We start from the raw sequence: 17,351 nt of genomic DNA, 5'->3' as shown, positions 1-17,351 counted from the left end.
GACCCCGCCTAGCCTTAATTAAGGCCTGGGTATTCTTTGTCCCAGAATCCCGGCACCCTGCTGTGAGTGGCCCGGACCCCACACAGAGGGGTCCGGAACCCATCCTAGGGGTCCGGTTTGCACCCGTGGAGGTCATGGACCTTACCCGGAGGTCCGGTCTGTATACATAGGGGTCCGACACTTTCCCATGGGGTCCGGACCCACTATTGATACCTTGGAGTATATCGTCTTCTCTGGCCACGTGGCGGCCCCGGAGTCGTCCACGTGGTGGGGTCGGACGCTGTTTACCACGCGACTAGAGATAGCCGCGTGGGTATCGCGTCTTCATATTGTAATAAGGGTACCCCTGTTTCAGGGTACCGACACCCTTCATGACCTTCGTCTGAAGATTATTATATCTAAAAGGAGATAATGCTTCGAAGGACGAAGGTCTTTAATTATTGACAATCGTGTTGTCTTGTTCTTGATATGTAGCATTTGAGAACAAGGAACAACAATGGCCAAATGGGTCGTGTGTGGCGAGCTGGCGCGAGACACGACCCATTTAATAGTGTCTGAACCAACCCGACATGAGCGTCGTGCGGTGCTTGGACCGTAGCCTCGGCCCTTAGTGCTGGCCCGGCCCGGCACAATTATTTTTTTATTTAAAAAAGTCATATATACATATGTACAATTTATATTCAATAATATAAATATTTGATCATGATGTTCTACTGATTAGATAGCTTCACTCAGTGTCTTCCACCCTTGTTCCATCAAGTTGTGGGTTCAAACCTCACCTCCTACACCGTTTTTTAACATATCCCACCTACTGCACTGCTTTTTAATATTTTACGCCGAGTTGATTTGGAATAAATGTAGGAACTTTTTTTTGTAAAAAGATGACGCAGGACGACCGTTGAAACTGGTGCTTTAAGTATAGTAGAGATATTTGATGCTATAAAAATGTTAATAAATCTCCGGTACAAATTTAACCAAACTTAAAACAATTAAATTTAATTAGGATAGAGGTATCATTTATTCTGGAACGAAGGTAGCAATACTTCGATTCTGGATTGACGTTCTGCAATATGTGTATGTATTCATAAGGTGGCGAGTGCGTATATGTATGAGTGGCTAATGTGTGGTGTGACGAGGAAAAAACCACTTGAGCCTAATCTTGACTCTTGACTCTTGAGTAGGAGTCGGTCTACGAGTCGACGGGAAGACCGAAGTCGAGTGCGCTGTCCGTGACGGCCACGACAAACTGCAAGCGCTCGGCCGGCTCAACAAAGCCAGTTGCCTCAGCATAGGAGAGTGCAGCACCACTGCACCAGAGCATACTCTTCTCGGCTTCTCCAAGCGCGAACAAGAGCCATGGGCGCGAGCCGTCTGGAGCAAACCGATGCTCTCTTCAGGAAAAACCTTGTAATCCAGGTGTTCCCGCCCGCCTTGATCTCCCTCTTGTCCTCAATCTTGCTATCACCAGTCACACATAGATGAGAATTTCTACCTTGAATTCGGACTCGTTTCGACGAACCCGCGGAAAATTTCTACCATGCAAGATCACTCACCATGACACTGACTTTCGACGGGTTTATTTCACTCCCAACCCAACCCGCAGAGGCGCGCCTGCAAGACGAACTGCTGCCTGATCCTGTTCCCGCTGGCCCTCTGCTCCGTCATCGGCGGCTTACAGATCGCCATCAACCACGCGTCGTCGCAGGGGGGAGGAGGAGGAGGAGGAGGAGGGGGTGCGACCCCTGCCATCCGTCTCGACTGCAGCTGCAGCAACGTCAGCGTAGACGAGAACGCGCTCGGAGGCATACAATGCCCGGACGAGTGCCCGTTGCCTCGAGCGCCCAAATGGCCTCCTGTCGTCAGGACCCCGTCGCCCGAGTACCGGGCGGTCCAGGACGGGCTCTTCCCGTTCGCTGATCTCCCGGACGCTTCGTGCAGAGCCGAAGGGTCTTGCCCGGCGACATTCCTTGTCACCGGCGACAACCACTCTTTCGTAGGGAGTAAGTTTTTTTTTTGCTGTTCAATTGTCCACTCCAGTGCAGCCACATGGTCTGCACTCTGCAGTGCAGTGCTAGCTTTTCTCTGACTGGTTTCTGAAATCACCTTTTTCTCCTTGCAGGTGTGATAGATAACATTCTTCCTACCCATAGTTCTTCGGTGAACCTGTCGGCCGATGTTTCTGCATTGTCTGATTTTGTTCTGGTAGGATTAATTCTCTGGGTTCTCTGTGTATGATCATCATTATTGGTAGGGCATTTTACTGACGTTTGAATATCTGCAGGCTGACGATGGAGAATTTCACCAAAGTTTTCTTCAGAACAAGTGCTCTCCTAACTTGACACTCTCTTATCCAGTTCAATACGGCAATAATGTTGTGAGTCAAGGTAATTATCTCATCCCCATGCAAGATTGCTCACCGACGATAAACATGCTCGATTGGTCCAACTAAATAAAGGGTTGCAGTGCCAATGGCTTGAGTTGGTGCTGACACTGCAAAACGATAAATAAACACACAAGCAATTCTCCTGTCTTACCATGTAGCAATGTTACTGCATTTTACTTACCACTGACGCTTACTGGAACTTGGAGTAGACGTACGATGCACAGAAGGACTAGTTCTCTGGCGGGACAGTTCACGGCTAATTAATGATGAGTTATATGGAGGTTATTACCAAGGAAATAGGAACCATAAGATCGATGAAATTGCTGCAGGTCGTGTTTCTGAATCTTTGTGCTTTCAATCAGTTATTCTAACTAACTAACTAACTATACTGCTCGTTGACATCTGATATGTGGTTCATCTACGTGCAGTCTATGATTTCTTAAGCTCTGACCAGAGCAACTTCAACCTGATCATCTCATATAACTCGACAAACGACTACGGTGTTTACGATGAATCAGAACAATCTATCCCTGTGATTAATCAAGCAGGCCCAGTGCAGAAACCTAATTTGGTTCAAGTCCCACGATTAGCTAATATGGTACTGCTTTTCCTGAAACTTTTCTTTAGTTTTGTTCAATTGGAAGCCCTTTGTTCCCTAAACATTTTTTTTCCATTCTCATATGCATATGTGGTTCTTGGTTTTTTATTCTTCTACAGTGACTTGGTTCATGCACTACTCTCTTCATTTTTCAACTATTTGTGGCACCCTTTCATCATGTCTTACACTTTATAAAATTTTCAGGCCTCAAATGCATACCTTCATTTAAAGGGCAATGGTTTGAAGATGCCATTTGAATTCGTAAAAGAAATGCCTAGAGCAGCTATACCTATACACGATGGCCAGTTTGATTTGGCTCCATACATAGGGCAGCTACCTTTTGTATGGACCATGGAGCTTCTTTTTCCGGTATGACATGCCCTTGTTTTTGTATAGCCAATATGAATACCATATAAATGTGGTTACATTATAGATATTTTCATATCTCGTGAACCGGTGAGTTGGTTCTGCAGGTAATTTTGACAAACCTTGTGTACGAGAGACAGAATAAGCTAAGGATAATGATGAAGATGCATGGCCTTGGAGATCTACCGTATTGGACTATATCCTATTGCTATTTTCTACTGTTGTCGCTGCTCTATGTGCTGTCCTTCGTGCTGTTTGGTTCTGCCCTTGGTACGATACGTTGCTTCGCGCGTTGGTTCATTTTTGAACTAGATAAAAAATAAACGGAGGGAGTACTTTATAAGAATTAAATAACCATGAGGGAATTGGCGCAAGTATTTATATGAAATTATTTCTATGTTCAGGTTTAACATTCTTCCGCCAGAACAACTACGGCATGCAGTTTATATTCTATTTTGCTTACATGAACTTGCAAATTTCATTTGCATTTCTTATGACAACATACTTCTCTAGTGTGAGGACAGCTACTGGTACGCTTCTGTCAATGTGTGCGTTATATCCATTCTATCAGATCGATAATGTGGAGTATATGTAGTTCTGTACCGAACTACTGACTATCTGGCATCTCTTGATGCAGTGACAGGATATCTATACATATTTGTGTCTGGCCTTCTGTCACAATTCATGTTCAGACCCTATGTTGAAGATAGTAACATCTCAAGTATGTACAAAGTTCCACTAGCTATATCTTAATGTTAGTCATCTTCTTTTTTATGTAAGTTTTTTCCGTTATTTCTAATAATTTTCTTGGAAATTCTGTGTTTTCTTATCCCAAGGAATCTGGATCACTCTTATGGAACTTCTACCTGCATTTTCCTTATACCGCATTGTCTACGAATTCTCACGATTTGCACAAGCACAGCCTGAGAATTACATGGCCTCCTCAGGGATTCAGTGGGCTGATATGACTAATCCAGAAAGTGGATTGGCAGGTGTGCTTACCATTATGGCAGTAGAATGGCTCCTGTTCCTTTTATTTGCGTTCTATCTGGATCACTTCCGTTCCTACAAAGACGGAATCAGGAAAGCAGCAGCGCTTGTTCGCTCCCGCATACATGGGAACCATTCTGAAGCTGCTCAGCAGCAAAACGTACAGCTTCAGGAGTTCAGAGCTTCCATCCAACTGGAGAGAACAGACGTGCTGAAAGAGGTGTGCTCTGCTCTTCTTCTTTAGTACACTCCAATCAGTTTCATACAGCTCCAGGAGTCTATTCTCTCTCTCTCTCTCTCTCTCCCTCTCGCCTTTTCTTTTGAGAAAGAGATTCAGGAGGCTGTTGAGATAATTCATGAGGAGTTTAAACCGTAAATACTAGGATTCATTAAAGCACTAGAGCTTGAAATATAGAATCAGATGAATCTGAATTTCGTTTTTGAAACATCAGATTAGTCTATATTCAAAGTCATCCCGTGCAGTAAAACATATCAGTTTTACCATTTTCTTATTTCTTTTCAGAGAGAGATAGTTGAACTGATATCAAAAGAATCCGACAGAAGCTATTCAGTCATATGCGACAACCTTGGGAAGGTGTACCGTGGAAAAGATGGAAATGCAGATAAAATTGCAGTCAGAGGAATATCCATTTCCATGTCACGCGGTCAGTGCTTCGGCGTTCTTGGCCCAAATGGCGCGGGAAAGACCACTCTTATTAACATGGTAAGTTCAAATATAGAGGACATAATAGGTTATGATCTATAGACAATCGGTTTTTTAGAACTCTAAAGGCTGGTTTGGCGACAAGGGATTTGGAGGTTGCTATTCAATAAATAGCAAATGATTTCATTTCCCATGGATCCCTTTTAAATTCTTTATCACCAAATCAGTCCTAAATTTTTTAGTAGAAAAATGTTTCAGTGTTATATTTTAGCTTTGCAAATATCCATCAGTTATACTGATTAACATGTATTGAGCCTTTATTCTGAACCTGTCAACAGCTGACCGGATTTTGTAAACCTACCTCTGGCACCGCGTACGTCCAAGGGATGGACATACGCTTCGATATGGACAGAATATATACAGGAATTGGTGTTTGTCCACAGGATGAGTAGACTATTCTATCTCACTCAGATGTTTAGTTTTCTGTACCAGTTTTTTTTTTCAGGTTAGATTATTTAATAGGTGCCAGCTTGTGATAACTTCCCTCTTTCACGAATGACCTGATGCAGCTTGCTATGGGAAAGCCTGACTGGTCGTGAGCATCTGTTGTTCTATGGAAGGCTTAAGAAACTGAAGGCTGCAGCACTATTCGAGGTATCTTTTTTTTTGATGGTTTTCTTTCGGTAATTATCGACTACTTGAAGTACTATCTAGACAGGGCTTTACTCGGGTTTTCTTTCCATCAAAAGACTGGACAAAAAGTTTGTTTAGCTATTATGTTATGACCGGCAATCCAGCAGCCCTAATATATAAAAGGGAGAATTACATGCTGCACCACTGCATGACACACAACCTCAGATTTCACCTTAGCAATGAAAATTCCTCAGTTCTACCCTTGTATTCGGAGCAGCGCATCAGAAAAACTCTCACCGTCAGCCGTTACCGTTTGCCGTCACCTGCAGTTGGGCCCCACACGCCACATCCCAAAATCCCCAATCGAACAACAGAGGGAAATCCATCGCAAAAATCCTTGTGCCGCCGCCCTAGGTTCCCGTCGCCGCTGGTGGTCGCCGTCGCCGTGGAGGCGCGCGGCGCTGCCCCTGCCGTGGCCCCAGACGCCCTCGGCCACGCGGCTGCTCCTCGCCCGGAGCCCGGTAGACATCGCCGCCGCTGGTGGTCGCCGTGGAGGCGCGCGGCGCTGCCCCTGCCGTGGCTCCAGACGCTCTCGGCCACGCGGCTGCTCCTCGCTCGGAGCCCGGTAGACATCACCGCCGCTGGTGGTCGTCGTGGAGGCGCACGGCGCTGCCCCTGCCGTGGCTCCAGGCGCCCTGGGCCACGCGGTCGTCGTCCCCTGCCGTGGCTCCAGAGTGGAATCGCCGCTCTGCTCACCTTGGCCTGCGAGGCGCGCGGCGCAGCTGCTCCTGTCGTGGCCCTCGGGACGAGCCGCTGCTCACCATGGTCTGCTAGGCGCGCGGCGCAGTTGCTCTCCAGAAGCTGACCCGCGGAGCTCGCTCGTCGGCCACGCGACGCTCCTCACCCTCGGCTGCGAACCTCCTCACTTTGGAGCCACTACTTATGAAAAACTTATGTCAAAATAAGAAAAAACTTTTTGAGAGTGCATGGTGATATAATAATTGTTGTACCACTACTTACGAAAACATGTGGATGGTGTAGTGGTGAGGTGCTGTACTACTATCCTAAAGGTTCTAGGTTTGACTCCTTGAAGTCCTCTTTTTTTTTTCCATTTTTTTCCATTTTTTTATTTGGGCTTGCTGAAGGTATTGTTCACACAGCATGCACTAGCATATATTCCAGACAACATGCCAACTCAAATATTCCAGACAGTGCCAGACTCAAATATTCCAGACAAAGTGCCAGACTAGCATATATTGTTCACACATCACTACAACACAGATCACCAATCACTACATAGCATGCACTAGAAAAGTTCACACATCAATACAACACACAAACCTGCCACACTTCAAATTAAATGCTTTCAATTACATTTCATCACAAAGAAAAGCGAGGAAATTAAAATCATAGTAGCGCAAAAAGCTCCAACAATCTTCTTCATCTCGCTCAAGTTGTGATTCACCTTCTTAACTTCAGCGATCAGGTCACTAATTGCTTTCGCGTTAGCAGTTGCCACATGTTGGTGCCCAATGTATTCATTTGGACCGCCCGCCAACCCTTCTGCTTCTATCATCTTCATATAATCATCCAGCCACATGAAGAAGTCACATTTTCGCAAATCCTAATCAAAACAAACAAAGTTGAGCATAAATAATCCCAAATAAACTAAAGTTGATAGGGATGGCAAAATAAGGATCAACCTTCCATGGGCACTTCACGAACTCACGACCATAGTTGCCATTCTCAGTTTTCCTCGATGTGAGCCGCAAAAGAGGCTCTGGCCGTTCACACTCGGGGCAGCGCATAAGTGGCACTGTCCCATACTGAGGCCATTGATGTCGTCTGTTCGACGAACTACTCGCACGCGACATGTGATTCAGGCTACAACAACAGTAACAAACAACTTCAGGCTGCAAGTAATGTACATAATTGGACCTGATACTTAAGAACAGAGAGAACCCTAAGAACAAGGTCCCTAAAGATGAGTGTCAAGTAATTTCACTCATCTTGTAATCCAACTAGTCTCATACCCATGAAAATTTCGAGTGTATACTTTACTGGATGTTGAAATTTCACTGTGCAGGATGAGTGTCAAGTACTTTAATGGATGACAACTTCAGGCTATTGGATGTTGAAATTTCACTGCGAGTTTCACTGCGAGAACCCTAAGATACCTTTCAGAGCGAGGGAAGGGAGATCCACGCCGCCAATCCGACGCCCTCGCCCTCTGCGCGGAGAGGCCACCAGATCCACGACGGGGCTACTCCAGAGCTCGCCCTGCTCCTCTTCGCCCTCGCCCTGCTCCTCTTCGCCCTCGCCTTCGCCCTGCTCCCTCCGCGCGCCGATCTGTCAACGGGGTTGAGGACAGTGGGGTTGCGAGGACGGTGGGGTTGCGAGGACGCACATTGAGCGAGGGAGGAGGGCACGACCCGTCGGTGGCGTGGGGGGGGGGGGGCGTCGCCGGCGGGATTTGCCGACGGCGGGAGGACTGGGACCTCGCCCTGCTCCTCTTCGCCTCTGTAGAGGTGGGGGTGTGGCGACGGGCCGACGGGGGGACAGTGGGCGGCGACGGCGGGACTCCTCCACCTCCCGGCGCGACGGCGGGAGGACTCCACCTCCCAGCGCGTGAAGGTCTGGCGATTTTGGATTGGGGAATTGTTGGCACAGTTGAGCACCGCTGGCCAGGCTGGGACCCACATGACAGTAACGCCAACACGACGGAAACGGCGTGGGATGGCAAAGTTGAGCACTGCATGGCACACCGGGGTGAAAAACGAGTATGGGTAAAATCTGTGGCTAGCGATGAGTTGTGCGCAAAAACTGTGGTGCGGCATGTAATTCTCCCTATATAAAATCAGTTAGTTTGTTTAGATAGATAAGTATAGGTTAGTTTGTTTAAATGAATAAACATTAGTTAGTTTGTTTAAAACGGATAAGCATTAGTTTGGAACTCCTGATTAGAGTTGTTTAGTTTGTTAGGTGCTGCTATCACAAGATATATATTGTATCCCTTTGGTTAAGGAAGAAATCAAACAGACAATTATTTTGCTTGTGGTTCCCCCAAACATCTACTTTTCTACTGTTCACCCGTGTACTGTTCATCCGCCATAAAATCTATAACGCAATAAAATCTATGTGGATGTAAAACCAAACCATCGCACAGTAGAAGCTACTGAAAACATCATAGGATGATCTCTCGGTCTTGCTTTCACTTTCAGGCCATTGAACAATCCTTGAGAAGCATGCACTTGCTTGCCGGTGGCGTTGCTGACAAACTCGTGGGAAAATACAGTGGCGGCATGAAGCGTCGTCTCAGCGTTGCGATCTCTCTAATCGGTGATCCCAAGGTATTTTTTTTATGTACCTACCAACCGAAAACATGCATGATTTAATGAACACCTAATCTACATGAATGAATAGATATATGTTTGCGGAACACCTCTGTAGGTTGTTTATATGGATGAACCAAGTTCTGGCCTGGACCCAGCGTCGAGGAAAAACCTGTGGAAGGCTGTCAAGTCTGCAAAACAGGATCGGACAATAGTTCTCACAAGTACAGTATTTGCTCCAGGAAAATTTAGGTTTTTAGTTTATAAGTTCCAAACCTACGAAAGATTTACGTCCAAATCTTCTTATTTTCACCTACCATCATGAGACTTGTTAACGTAACTGATTAGATGATTCGGGCTAACCCTAGAGGTAGCTATATAGTGTTTGTACATGGGCCACATGGGTCTAGCCACATGGGCCTAACTAACTATATACTCTAACACCCCCGCAGTTTGAACTTCCGTCGCAGCGGAGTTCACAGACTGGACGCAAAAGGAAGACATGCATTACACCATAGGATCCCCTCACAGACGCAACTAGCCACTACTGATGTTGAGGCTGGAGCGAAGCTCAGTGAAAGTCGAGGACGGAAGACCCTTGGTGAAGATATCAACAAAATGGGAGGTGGTCGGGACGTGGAGGACCCGAACAACATCGGCGGCGACATAATCACGGACGAAGTGTAGATCGATCTCTACATGCTTGGTCCGCTGATGCTGCACTGGGTTGGTGGAGAGGTAGACCGCGTTGATGTTGTCGCAGTAGACCAACGTGCTCCTGGAGAGGAGACTGTGAAGCTCGGCGAGGAGCTGCCGGAGCCAAGCAGCCTCCGCCATGCTGTTGGCCACGGCACGGTACTCCGCCTCGGCGCTCGAGCGGGAGACAACCGGCTGGCGCTTCGACGACCAGGACACTAGGTTGCCACCTAAGAAGACGTCGTAGCCGGAGGTGGAGCGCCGAGTGTCTGGGCACGGGGCACCCGGCCCAGTCAGCGTCGGTGTAGACGACCAGCTCGGAGGAGGTAGACCGGTGAAGAAGTAGCCCGTAGTCGACGGTGCCCGGGAGGTAGCGGAGGAGGCGCTTGAGAGCCGCGAGGTGGGGCTCCCGGGGGTCGTGCATATGGAGACAGACCTGCTGCACGGCGTAGGAGATGTCCGGCCTGGTAAAGTTGAGGTACTAAAGAGCACCAGCAAGACTCCTGTACCCGGTGGGGTCCTCGACTGGGTCACCCTGGGCCTCAGAGAGCTTCGTCTGCGTGTCGACTGGGGTAGAGCAGGGCTTGCAGTCAATCATCTTGGCCCGCTCCAGAATGTTAAGAGTGTACTGCCACTGGTGAAGTAGGAGTCCGGAGGGACGAGCCTCAGCAGTGACCCCTAGGAAATGGTGAAGCACGCCCAGATCCTTCACCGAAAACTCCCGCTGAAGCGCGTCGACAAGGCAGCGAAGAAGAGACTGACTGGAGGCGGTGAGGACAATGTTATCCACGTAGAGAAGCAAGTAGGCAGTCTCTGCTCCATGATGGTGGACGAACAAAGACGTGTCTGACTTGGCCTCCACGAAACCCAGGGTCACCAGGAACGTAGCCAGTCTGGAGTGCCACGCCCGCGGGGCCTGCTTGAGGCCGTAGAGGGACCTGTTGAGCCGACAGACCATGTTAGGGCGAGAGGAGTCCATGAACCCCGCTGGCTGACAGCAGTAGACGGTCTCGGTGAGGGCGCCGTGCAGGAAGGCGTTCTTGACGTCGAGCTGGTGTACTGGCCAGGGGCAAGCAAGGGCCAGCGAGAGCACCGTGCGGACGGTGGGCGGCTTCACAGCCGGGCTGAAGGTCTCATCGTAGTGGACTCCGAGGCGCTGAGTGAAGCCCCGAAGAACCCAGCGAGCCTTATACCGCTCCAGGGTACCATCGGCCCACCGCTTGTGCGTCTAGATCCACTTGCCGGTGACGACGTTGGTGCCGGGCGGACGGGGCACGAGATCCCACGTCTGGTTGGCGATGAGCGCCGCGTAATCCTCCTCCATCACCCGACACCAGTGGGGGGCCAGCAGGGCGGTGCGGACGGAGGAGGGTATCGAAGAAACCCGCGAGTCACCGGTCGTGGCCACCAGGACTCAGGGTGGCAAGGTACCAGCCGCGTGCCGCGTCACCATCGGGTGGACGTGCCGCGGGTCGCGGTGAAGGAGCGGTGGGTGGTACACCGGTGTATCGACACGTGCCGCGGGCACTCGTGGTGGTGGTGTAGGTGTCCCTGGCGGGGACTGGGCCACCGGCGACGCCGCTGGAGGAGAGGTCATCGGTGGGGACGACGGTGGTGGTGGGGATGGTGGCGGTGGAGGTGCGAACCCCGGCGGCGGCAGCCGGCGCTGGTAGACCCGCACCGGCTGGGTGAAGCGGGCCGGAGGGGTCGGTACCGACGGCCCCGCAGGCGGTGCAGTCCCACCACCCCCGCTCGGCCCCGGGGCGATCGGAGATGGGGCCCATGGAGAGGCGACACCACCGAACCCAGGCAAGGCACCGGGCCAGGAGTAGGACCGACAGGCGGTGAGTGAGTACCTGCAGAGAGAGGAAGTATAGGTGGCTCGACCATCGCGTCAGTCGGAAAGAGAGTGAAGAGGTCAAGGTCAGGGTCGAAGGAGGGTGGTGTGGTGGTGGAGTATGGAAATACGGACTCATCAAACACCACATGGCGAGGGATGAGGACCCGACGAGAGTAGAGGTCAAAGCAGCGGTAGCCCTTGTGGTCTAGGGAGTACCCGAGAAACACAGAGGGTGGAACGGGGTGCTAGCTTGTGAGGAGCAGTGGCAGCGGTGTTCGGGTAGGAAGCACACCCGAAGACACTGAGGTGGTCATACATCGGAGGGGTACCAAAGAGTGCCTGGTGAGGAGTGGGGGCCGGGCACGCAGTGGAAGGGAGATGGTTGAGGAGGTAGGTAGAGGTGTGGAGGGCCTCAGCCTAGAAGCGTGTCGGTAGGTGTGCCTAGAGAAGAAGAGTGTGGATGGTGTCGTTGGTCATGCGGATCATGCGCTCAGCCTTGCCGTTCTGGGAGGAGGTATACGGGCAAGACATCCGCAACTGCATCCCGTGGGAGAGAAAGAAGTCACGGGAGGTGGAGTTATCGAACTCCCGACCATTGTCACACTGAACGACCTTAATGGTGAGGCCAAACTGAGTGGACACCTAGGCGAAGAAGTGGCGGAGGGCGGGCAAAGTCTCAGACTTGGCACGCAACGGAAAAGTCCATACATAATGAGAAAAATCATCAAGCACGACAAGATAATATTTGTAGCCCGACATACTGGTAATAGGTGAAGTCCACAAATCGCAGTGTACAAGATCAAAAGCATGAGTAGCATGCAAGGAAGAAGAGGAAAAAGGAAGACGAACATGGCAGCCTAATTGGCACGCATGACAAAGATGCTCCTCAGGTGATCTAGTACATGGGATAGTGGCACTACGAGTAAGCTGCAGCAAGGCATCACGTCCGGGGTGTCCAAGGCGACGATGCCAGGTAGTAGAAGATGTGGTGGCGGCAAAAACAGCAGCAGTGTCAGGCGACGAGGACAAAGAGGAGGTGGCATGCGGGAGCCGAAGGGTGTAGAGGGGGTCGGTGCTATCACATCGGAGGAGGGGCGCCGAGTTGTCGAGTCCTTCACAGTAAGACCAGAAGAGTCAAACTCGACAGAACAAGAATTATCAGTGGTAAAACGGCGAATAGAAAGAAGATTGTGGACCAAAGAAGGAGCGACAAGAACATCTGGAATGCGAAAAGAGCCGGGAGGGCCGGCGGCACCCACAGATGTGACAGAAAGACACGAGCCATTCGCCACCATGATGGACGAAGGGAGAGAGGAAGAAGGAGGGCGAACAGAGGTGAGTATACCAGGGTTGGGAGTGGTATGGTAGGTAGCACCGGTGTCCGTGATCCACTGGAGACTCATCGATGGAGTCAGAGTGGGTCTGGAAGGCAGCCAGGGCGGTCGTGTCCCAACCAGCCAGCCCGGACGGTGGAGCAGCCAGCGGTGTGGGCCACGACGAAGCGGCAGGCATCGAGGTCCAGGGCGACGGAGAGGCGAAGGTGAACCCCGGCGGCGAGGTGAACCCCGGCTGCGCAGCAGCGAACATGGCCACCGGGGGACGAGCCTCAGAACCTGGCCCCTGGAACGACCACATGGAGATGTGTCCTGACCACGAGTGGTGAAAAGTGGATCAAGGCGCACCCTGCTGGGGTCCCGGCGTCGGTGCATTGCCACAGGCACCACCGCCGGAACTACCACCACCACCACCACCGCGGCGATGGCCATCACCACCCCCGCCTCCGCCACCCCAACCCTCGCCGTCCATGCCTGGCCCGGGTGGATGAGGGCCAAGGGCAGACTGAGACGGAGGAGGTGGATGGGTCGGGGTGATAGCCGCTAGTGGTGTCAAGGAGGACGAGGACCCCGGGCCAAAGATCGAAGCAGCACGAGCACGAGAGTGATCTCCTCCAGGGCAAGGTCGTCGTGGACCTGGAGGAAGGTAGGGAAGGGGCGCTGGCGCATGATCAATGACCGGAGGTGGGTGTAGCGATCGCTGAGGCCGTGCAGGACGTTGAGGACGAGGATGCGGTCCTCCACGGGGCAGCCCAGATCGCCAAGTGAGTCCGCCATGGTCTTCATCTTGCGGCAGTACTCACTGACGCTGAGGTCCCCTTGGACGAAGGTGCGGAAAGCAGCGTCGAGGCGGAGAGCCCAGGCCTCGGCATTGCCCAGGAACTGGCCCTTGATGGCTAGCTAAACAGCCTGAGCGTGAGGAAGGTTCCGGAGGAGGCTGTGGAGGTCAACGGAGATCGTCCCCATGATCCAGGTGAGCACGATGCTGTCGAGGCGCACCCACGCGGCATTCGGCGCCACGCCGGTGGGGTCGCAGAGGACATGGTCATCTAGGGCGTAGCGGCGAAGGGTGAGGAGGAGTAAGTCCTGACAGCGTGCGTAGGGCGGCGACTCTGGCTCTAGGACGACAGGAACCATGAGGCGAATGTTCTGGACACTCCCAACCTGGAGGTGGAGCTGAGCCACGAGTGGGTCAGTTGGGTCATGCCAGAGCACCGTGGGGATGGTGCGGGGCCCGGTTCCGATGGTCGGTGCGGTCGGGACGCCATACACGCCGCCCGTGGTGTCAGAGGAGGTTGCCCCGCCGTCGTGGGCTGCAAGCGAGGCGAGGAGCTGTTCCACCGCGGTAATCTGAGCAGTGATAGCGTCAACGGCCTCGCGCTCGCGCTCCCACACGAGGGCCGCTTCCTACAAACGGGCCTGTTGCGCCGCGTGCTCCGCACGGGCAGCGGTGAGGGCGGCGACGGTGTATCCCTGGTGCGCAACCGGTGGAGGCGGCGGCTGATCGACGACAGGATGTGGATCGACGACCAGCGGCGAGGGAATTGGTGGGGGAGGGTCCTCCAGACCGGCAACCCACGCGGGAACCGCATCCGCCACAGCCGCAAGGGCCGAGGCGGTGCCCGCAGCGGTAAGGGCCCCACCGGCGGCGCTAGGCCCTGCCCCCCACGTCGGCCTGAGCACAGGGGAGGCAGGAACTGACCCCCAGGCCCCTGCCACCAGCGCCTGCGCGCCCGCAGGGGAGGCAGCGGCGTCGGCTGGGAGGGGGTGGAGAGGCCGGGGGGCACGCCCACCAACAGCGGCCGCAGCGGGGTCAGAGCCCGCGCGGCCCCCAGGGGAGGCAGCCCGTGGCCAGGCGGAGAGGGGATGGAAGATGGTGGGCGAAAGAGGTCGCTGCTCGCCAGCCATGGGCGCACTCGGAGCAGAGAGGCGCGGGCGCGGTCGGAGCAGAGAGGTGCGGGCACGGTCGGAGTAGAGCACGGGCGCGCGCGACGACGGCGTGCCTGGCCGGGTCGGGGCACGCCGGGTCCTCCTGGGCGCGGCTTGGCCGGTTCCCTGGTGGGCACGTCGAGAGGTAGGGCGTCGAGCCTAGGCGCCGCTGTGGCTCGGCGTCCTTGGACGGGGTCGACGGCGGTGGGCGTGACCGGCGACGGCATGCCTGGCCGACAGCGCCGGGTCCTCCTGGCGCCTGGGCGCGGCTTGGTCGGTTCCTTGGCGGGCGCGCGGGAGGCAGGGCGCGAGCCTGGGCGCGGTGGCGGCTCGGCGTCCTTGGTGGCTTGGCGGCTGTGGAGCAGAGACTGAGCAGGGGAGAGGCCACGACCGGCAGGGAAGCAAACCCTAGCCACCGGCGGCTGAGGGGTGAGGGAGGAGCGAAACCCTAATCTGATACCATGTTAACATAACTGATTAGATAATCAGGACTAACCCTAGAGGGTAGCTATATAGTATTTGTATATGGGCCACATGGGCCTAGCCACATGGGCCTAACCATATACTCTAACAATACTGACAGTGTAACAACTAGAGATGGCAATGGGTACCCGCGACCCGATACCCGATGGGTATTTACTCCATTAGGGTATGTATGTGGGCTAAATATTCTACCCGTGGGTCTGTTATTGGGCAAAAATCTTCACCCAACGGGTAAACGGGTATTAGAACGTTCCACCTTCACCCATACCCGTTAACCCGTGGGTATAAAATACCCAATATAAACTTATCCGAAGCATGAACTTGGACTTTAGTCATCCAACTTTTTTACTATTTAACAACAATTTAATGTAATGGAACATGTAATGTGCTATGTAGTACTATCATAGTGTTACTACTTTATCCAATTATCTTTGGTGTGTTGAATGGATGGTTAAATGACGCTAGAAAATTTTATAATGGTATTTATATGGATATACTTGACATTTGTATAGTATAATATTTTGATAGTTGTTTAATTTTTGTGGGTACGGGTGACCCGATGGGTGACTCATACCCACATGGGTATGGGTATGGGGGTAAATCCATACCCGCCAGTGTATATGGGTGACCCGATGGGGTTATTTTTGTGTCGTGGGTATGGGTATGGGGTAGTAATACCCGGTGGGTATTTACCCATTGCCATCTCTAGTAACAACATGGTGAAAACATTGCTTGCATCTATATTTTCAGCGCATTCGATGGAAGAGGCTGACGTTTTGTGCGACCGGATCGGGATCATCGCGAATGGTAGCTTGCAGTGCATTGGAAGCTCTAAGGAGGTGACACTATGGCCTCGATCAGATCTGCAGATAAGCAGTAGCCAGTGATTCCGAAGTTCTGACATGGCCATCCGTCCGATTCCTTTCTTGTTTCCAGCTGAAAGACAGGTACGGAGGCTCATGCCTGCTCACAGTAACAACTCCGGCCGGCGGCCAGGAGGAGGAGGAGGTCGAGAGGCTGGTGCAGTCCATCTCGCCGGCGGCGAACAGGGTGTACCGCGTCTCGGGAACACAGAAGTTCGAGATGCCGAAGCGGGGGATGAAGATCTCCGCGGTTTTCCAGGCCATGGAGCAGGCGAAGAGCAGCCTGGACATCGTCGCCTGGGGCCTGGCTGACACCACGCTGGAAGACGTCTTCGTTCGAGTGGCCAAGCAGACTGACATGTCCACTGTGACCTGACTGAATACCTCAGGTGATGAACTCATGAACGCGAGACGCGACACAGATTTGAGCAGCCTGGACTTTTGCAAAACCTCGGTAAATGCGGTCAGGCGCAAGCAAGCGGATCCCACGGCACGATCGAGCGTGCGCGTCAGGAGCATCTGCCGCGTGTTTCATTTCCACGCGTGAGCTAGCTGCTAGTAGACATTGCACCTGCACAACCCTATAGAAAAAACCAATGGATTCGAGTTGAGTCATTTTCACTGTGTATCATTATAAAAGTTTATAATTATTGTGAGAATGTCTACATTACAGAAGCTGTCGCAGAACCTCCCAAGTTATCGGGCCCACATGCACCTGTCCTTGTCTCAAAGACCTCAGACAGCTATGCGTGTGCACCAAACAACTTAACAGGATCTGTCCGAGTGCCCCGAGGACCCCGGATAAACGACTTACCGCCAAGATCGCAGGATTAAGTAAACACAAATCACACACCAACATTTGCAGCGGAAATAAATTCTTTATTACAAAATGATTACATGTTACAATAAGTTTACATTATACAATTATCGGAGTGATTACAAAAGAAAGTGATTCAAAAGAATTACAATTTAAAATGTATAAAATATTTATAGGTTTTAAAATACATGCTAGCTTAAGTGACAATCCTCAATAAAGAAGCTAAAGATGGGATACACCTATATAAGAAGGCCGAGCCCACCGGCACTTAGCAGCATCCACAACAGAACAAAATTATAACCTGAAAAACAACAGGGAATAAAACCCTGAGTACGCAATTACTCAGCAAGACTTACCCGACTAAAGAAAAGACTCTCAAGGGTATGCTGGTTTATTGGGAATCAAGGTAATGCTTATCAAATT

At 51.8% G+C, this 17,351-nt stretch overlaps 1 protein-coding gene and 1 long non-coding RNA gene across 5 annotated transcripts; one reads left to right on the top strand and one right to left on the bottom strand.

Moving 5' to 3' along the window:
- Positions 1 to 1,239: 1,239 nt before the first annotated feature.
- On the top strand, positions 1,240 to 16,786 carry LOC103627122 (ABC transporter A family member 10). 4 transcript variants are annotated; one of them, XM_008647437.3, is made up of 18 exons: positions 1,240 to 1,416; positions 1,604 to 2,000; positions 2,120 to 2,202; positions 2,282 to 2,384; positions 2,593 to 2,712; positions 2,812 to 2,981; positions 3,186 to 3,350; positions 3,455 to 3,617; positions 3,752 to 3,877; positions 3,985 to 4,068; positions 4,184 to 4,557; positions 4,861 to 5,061; positions 5,340 to 5,449; positions 5,571 to 5,655; positions 8,856 to 8,984; positions 9,085 to 9,190; positions 15,999 to 16,087; positions 16,185 to 16,786. In XM_008647437.3, the coding sequence occupies exons 1-18, from the start codon at positions 1,357 to 1,359 to the stop codon at positions 16,485 to 16,487; spliced, it is 2,868 nt and encodes a 955-aa protein (XP_008645659.1). In that variant the 5' UTR covers positions 1,240 to 1,356; the 3' UTR covers positions 16,488 to 16,786. The 4 variants fall into 4 exon arrangements, with proteins under 4 accessions (XP_008645659.1, XP_008645661.1, XP_008645662.1 ...); XM_008647439.4 differs by lacking the exon at positions 9,085 to 9,190 and having other exon boundaries at positions 1,241 to 1,416; XM_008647440.4 differs by lacking the exons at positions 8,856 to 8,984; positions 9,085 to 9,190 and having other exon boundaries at positions 1,241 to 1,416.
- On the bottom strand, positions 6,786 to 8,848 carry LOC111589347 (uncharacterized). Its single transcript, XR_002748360.2, has 2 exons — positions 7,338 to 8,848; positions 6,786 to 7,258 (listed from the first exon to the last, which is right to left on the bottom strand). It is a non-coding gene; the product is annotated as an uncharacterized lncRNA (long non-coding RNA).
- Positions 16,787 to 17,351: the final 565 nt, after the last annotated feature.

This window comes from Zea mays, chromosome 5 (genome assembly GCF_902167145.1).
Source record: "Zea mays cultivar B73 chromosome 5, Zm-B73-REFERENCE-NAM-5.0, whole genome shotgun sequence".
In the NCBI taxonomy this organism is placed as follows: Eukaryota; Viridiplantae; Streptophyta; class Magnoliopsida; order Poales; family Poaceae; genus Zea; species Zea mays.
Note: the sequence above shows the minus strand (reverse complement) of the source record. Positions and strands in the feature narration are given on the sequence as shown.

Coding starts and splice junctions, on each gene's coding strand:
- LOC103627122 (XM_008647437.3), top strand. CDS start 1,357: ATGGGCGCGAGCCGTCTGGAGCAAACCGATGCTCTCTTCAGGAAAAAC. Junction 2,001..2,119: donor CAACCACTCTTTCGTAGGGA/GTAAGTTTTTTT, acceptor TTCTCCTTGCAG/GTGTGATAGATAACATTCTT. Junction 2,203..2,281: donor CATTGTCTGATTTTGTTCTG/GTAGGATTAATT, acceptor GAATATCTGCAG/GCTGACGATGGAGAATTTCA.